The 5,431-nt window shown below is 40.8% G+C and overlaps 1 protein-coding gene across 1 annotated transcript; it reads left to right on the top strand.

The window, feature by feature from the left end:
* The first annotated feature begins 78 nt into the window (after positions 1-78).
* On the top strand, positions 79-2,823 carry DNAJC28 (DnaJ heat shock protein family (Hsp40) member C28). The gene is made up of 2 exons (XM_009640973.2): positions 79-1,008; positions 1,499-2,823. Exon 2 carries the CDS (start codon positions 1,552-1,554, stop codon positions 2,668-2,670), a length of 1,119 nt encoding a protein of 372 aa, XP_009639268.1. The 5' UTR covers positions 79-1,008; positions 1,499-1,551; the 3' UTR covers positions 2,671-2,823.
* The last annotated feature ends 2,608 nt before the right edge of the window (positions 2,824-5,431 follow it).

Raw genomic sequence — 5,431 nt, 5'->3', positions numbered from 1 at the left:
CCGGGGAGAGCTGAATGCGAACGGATGGGGGATAAACATCCCCCTCCCCCCGCACCCCCCAATCCCCCAGGTGGCACCCTTTGGTGCTGTGGGGTGAGTGCCGCACGTGCAGTTTGATACAGTTGGTTTAAGCACAAAGGTATTAAAATCAAGTCTGCAGAACTATGAGGAAGTCTGCTTCTAGTCAGTATGTTGAATTTCCAGAGCGTATCCATTGATCTTTCCATTCAAGTAGCAGTTGTGTGGATTTTTATGGCCATATGGAACTAAATTGTTATCTTTGCCAACCACCTAGAGAGAGACAAATCACTAATCTATATCATAAAAAAAAAAAGTTAATAAGGTCCATTATAATAACCACAAGCTGATGACTTGACGCCTTACCCGGATCAAAATCAGCTGAAATATTCATGATTGATCACATCTTTCACCCAGTCCCAGGTACGTCTCTTTTCCTGCCTCTTCAGGCAGGTTAGTGCAGAAGGGGAGTTCATTATATGCAGAACATATAAATGTTATTTATTCCTTAAACTTAACCTTGATTTAACCTAGGTTCTTTTGTTGGAGAAAGGAAGTCAGCAAAGGATATGTTGCAGTCACTGATGAATCTGCGAAAGGAGACTCTTTAGCACCATGTGTGCAGCATTTGTCTTAGGATTGTCATTAATAAAGAGAAGTTAGCTGATGTGTAACTTGTGTGTGCAGTTTGTATGATATTTTTCTCTTTTTTGATTGTACGTGAAGGCTGACTTACATTGCCATTGGCTAAAGGTGTTCCTTTTGCCGTTTCCCAAAATGATTCAGAAGCACTGGTATTCCCGACAGAACGAGGTATTCCCTGCTATTGATCTGTTCTGAGTTCCAGATTTATAACTACCTGGCACAAACGGAGGAGATTGGCCACTAGGATGCGAGAGCCCTGTATCCCCCTGGGATGCAAGAGTTAATCTAAATGAATCCATAATTTGAATGCTACATCAGTTTCCCTTGCTGCAAAACACCAGGAAGGTACTGTAGTGAAATCCTTTGGGAATGTACCAGGTAATAGATCCTAAGGCACTGATGTATACAAATAGAAAGTTCAGTTGATGGCTGAATGTAGGTGTGCAGAGGAGAAGGGAGAGAGATGTTTCAGCAGAGTTACTGCTCGAGATAAAGTGTATTTCCAGTTTACATTGTGCTGAGTTTGGAGAAAGGCAATAAAGCTTTGGTCTTCTGAGAATTCTGCAGTGCAAAACAAACCTATGCTACTGTTGGGATACCAGGAGAAAAGCATATTGTGAATTAATTTTCATTTACATTGTAATACTACTGCTTCAGTGGAAATTAATAGAAATGCAGATTTTTATATTAGTCTGTAAAAGAAAAGAACACCGCATACTGTTCTGAAATTTTGCAGGGATCTCTTTAAATAATATCATAAAGAGAAGACTTAAATCATGTAAGTTCTTTTGGAAAGCATATTTAACACAGTCTTTATAAAATAATGTCTTTATAGGTCATTGTTTATAATGTAGCTGCATCTGAAGAAATATAAAGTGGCTTCGTGTCATGCTGGCTAACAACATAGGGCACCATTTAATGGGATGTCAAGCAATGATTCCAAGAAACCTGAAGCCGTTCCCCTACGTTTGTGGCACCAGAATGTTGTCGGGCTACAAACCTAAAAGCAACGTCAAGGACTCTTACAAGATTCTTGAGCTTGAGGAAGGATGTTCCCTTGACGATATCAGAAACTCGTACCGCAGTCTTGCCAAAAAATACCATCCAGACAGCGGTTCTGCCACAGCTGATTCTGAAGCATTTATGAAAGTAGAAGAAGCGTACAGAGTCGTGCTCAGTGATGCAGCGACCAGAAAGAAGTCGAATGAGAATAATGAAGAGGAGGAAGATCAGTTCAAATCAAATGCCCCACAGCATAGACACTACTTGAGTTTTGAAGGCGTTGGTTTTGGAACACCAAGCCAAAGAGAAAAGCAATACATGCAGTTTCGGGTAGACCGTGCAACTGAACAAGTGTTGGAGTACCGGAAGCAGAGACTTGAAAGCCAGCACGCTGTGACTGACCTAATGAAAGCCAAAGATGTGAGGCAGAGCAAAAAGGTGAAAATAACTCAGGCAGTTGAACGGTTGGTTGAGGACCTCATCCAGGAATCGATGGCGAAAGGAGACTTTGATAACCTCAGCGGCAAAGGAAAACCTCTGCAGAAATTTTCCAACTGTCCACACGTTGACCCAATGACTCACAACTTGAACAGGATACTGATAGACAACGGGTATCAACCAGAGTGGATCCTGATGCAGAAAGAAATACGGGAAACCATCGAGCGGTTAAGGAAGAGTATAGTGGCATCTAGAAGTAAGCTTGGAGGGCCAATGACACCGTACAGGCAAAAGCAGTGGAATCGTATTTGTGAGCAATTTATAGAAGATATCAGGAAATTAAACAAAAGAATTGACAACTTCAATTTAGTTGTTCCTATTCTGAGCAGACAAATGGTGCACTTCAGTGCAGACAAAGAAATTGTTCGAGCACAAAAGACTTACGAAGCTTTGATGGAAAATGGAGAGGCTTCTAATTCAGACACAAAGGAAAATGAAGAGGAAAACGTTAAAAGGTTTGGGTGGAAGTCTTCCCTAGTTAAGTGGTTAAACCTTACATTGAAATAAGATAACACTAATTCATCTGTCTTGTCCAGATTTTGAATGCACTTTATTAATGAAACTTGTACAACTAGACAAATTTCAGGTACGCTGAAAATGTAAAATCCAGCTGTCCACTGTTAACACCAGTTAAAAGGAATTGGGTTGTCTGATGTGCGTTTGCAGGTGTTTAATTGATTTATTTGTGAATATTGTTAAGGAACAAATAAATTCAGTTATCCTCTTGCAGCTCATTTTGCTTCTGCTTAAAATTAACACTTCACTGAAGCATAATCACTTTTACAGTCTCTTATCTCTTCAAAAGGTGAAACTGAGGCATAACAAAAACATGTTAAGGACACAAGTGGAAGTAAAAGTCTTGCTGTGCCCTGTCAGTTCGACCTTTATCCTTTCTTATTTAAATGCTTACAGCTCATAAATTGTTAACAGGTTTCATGCATTTTTTTAAAAGTACCTTCATCCCTTCAAGGCTAAATTAAATGGGAATGAAGGGAAGGTTCTGGATGCCTGGACTTGGACTGTACATTCTGCAGAAGTCCATTTTTGGATCTGGCTTTCAACACAGAAGGTCGTCTCGGGAAGCATCTGAGCAAATAAGGAAGACTGGCCAAAACTGTACCCTAGTCACAGGGCTTTTTGGAGGTGAGAGGAGAAGGGAATATTAATTTTCAAAGGTAATCGCAGCATTTAAATATTTTAGAATATTGGCATGAAAGAACTTACTGTGAAATAGTGCTGTACTATTGATGTTCCTGGGCAGTGGCTTGGAGGGTGGGAAAATCTCCATAATGTCAAAGATTTATTTATCATTAGTAACCTCTCAGGTCCCCACACAATGTGATTTTCCTGGAGGACTTTGCCTTGGAAAAGGCATCACTGGGTATGTCAGTATCTGCGTGGGCCCCCTTCCTCACTGACGCCTCTGTGATTTGGACTGCCCCTGCCTCTACCTGTGCAGGAGTTGTGTGGCGCCCTGCCGGTCTGTAGGGAGGTGTCCCGCAGGCTCTGCTATGCCACGGAGGGGGAATTTCCACTCTCGGAGTTTGGGAAATGAAAGCTAGATGATGATCGACAACCGTCTCTTTGGCAGGTGCCCCAGCACCAGCAGAGTCTGGGTTAATGCATTTGCTTTTAGGCAGGTAATACTGCATGCGCTCCTTTTTGTCTTTGTGCTCATGCTCATCCAGATGAGGTCTTAACACACAAATATATTATTTATATTTGTTGGTGGAATGGATTAATTGAAGTATCGTTTGTCAGAGGGTCTTATATAATCTAGTAATATAACCGAATACAATTTATTTGTTTATTAGGTCTTTCAAGCCTTTGCGTTACAGCGAATAAGTGATAATGACAAGATGTTTGTCATGTTATAGAAAATAGGGCTAATCTCAGCTGCCTTTAACTTATCTTTTTGTAGGAATGAAGGTGGCAAAAGTAAAAAGAACGGCATTACGGGCAGACTGATCTGTTGCCCCTAGGTCATGCCACTGGGATGCTTGCGCCCTGCCATGCCCTGGTGTCAGCTGAAAGGATTAGGTCGTGGCTGTTAGTTCCTTTCTGCTGAGATTCAGTTAGGAGGCAGGGGTACACTAGCGGTGCACGGATCAGTTGGGCCAACCAGTAATTAATGTACTTTTCAGTGGCTCTCCAAGTTTGCAAAGGTGGTAAGAAATAACGGGTGTCTTGCAGATACAGGAGTTAAGTCCTGTATAGCAGTGAAGTGGGAAGAAAATGTGCGTGTGGTCTTGATCTGCCATACAAGTAGCCCCAATCTAAATGCTGAGAAAGAAAAACAGGGTTGCGTGGCAGTCCGCTGTTTCTGGGGACTCAGTAAGAGTTCAGGTTGCTGTCCTTTGTGATATGGGTAAGAGTCACTGAGATTGTGGTGTTAGACCAGGTGACACCAGAAGGCTTTGACCTCGTAAGATCCTCACTCAGTTTAGCAACTGTGTGTATGAATGTCTGTTTATTTCAATAACTTACCTATGCCTTCTTGCTTTTAATGCAAACTGCAAATTAAACATACTTTTATGGAAGTCCTTTGACATAGTACTCTCAGAAAGATCAGATTTTGATTCTCGTTATGATCTACAGGAGTTGGATCTGAATTGCTGTTTGAACTAATCCAGTGGCAGATTTGAAAAGAGCTAATTGCAAATTGAATGCATTGCACGAGGGTAAATAGAAACCAGATTGCAATAAATCCAGCTTTGATGGAATCCGCTTTAGCTCACAATGAAGATAAGTATCAGCAGTTTAAATATTTAAGTTGCCATAATGGATGAGTTGGCATACCGAGGGGTTTTTATGTTCCTTTTGAAACTACTTGGTTTTAAATGGAGTAGATGTGACCTGGCTCTCAGCACTTTAAATCAGCCTTACATTGTTGTCGTGAAAAATTGCCAGGCACAAAAATCCACTTCTTCAACATTTACAGCAATGATGATGAAAAAAATAATTTAAATTTTTATTTTCCCCAGGTGTGTGGAGGAGTATATTTTTGTAGGGCTGGTCTATTTTTTTGTTGCTCTGAGCTCACAAAATCTTAAAAGCAGTATTTAGTCAGTACTTCTAGAACAACTAGTACCAGATACTGCATACAAATTAGAAAAACCCAGGAGAGAATTACCTCAGAAGCAACTTTTCTATCTGACACTAGACTGTTAATTTGAATTTGATAACTTATTACTGACCTCAAAAGGATGAAATCATTGCTGATTCCAGGTACAAAAACGTCTTGCTTATTCCCAGAACTCCCTGTGTA

This window comes from Egretta garzetta, unplaced genomic scaffold (assembly GCF_000687185.1).
Source record: "Egretta garzetta isolate BGI_Z169 unplaced genomic scaffold, ASM68718v1 scaffold45, whole genome shotgun sequence".
In the NCBI taxonomy this organism is placed as follows: domain Eukaryota; kingdom Metazoa; phylum Chordata; class Aves; order Pelecaniformes; family Ardeidae; genus Egretta; species Egretta garzetta.
The sequence above is the reverse complement of the archived record's forward strand: the minus strand, read 5'-3'. Positions and strand labels throughout refer to the sequence as shown.

Coding starts and splice junctions, on each gene's coding strand:
- DNAJC28 (XM_009640973.2), top strand. CDS start 1,552: ATGCTGGCTAACAACATAGGGCACCATTTAATGGGATGTCAAGCAATG.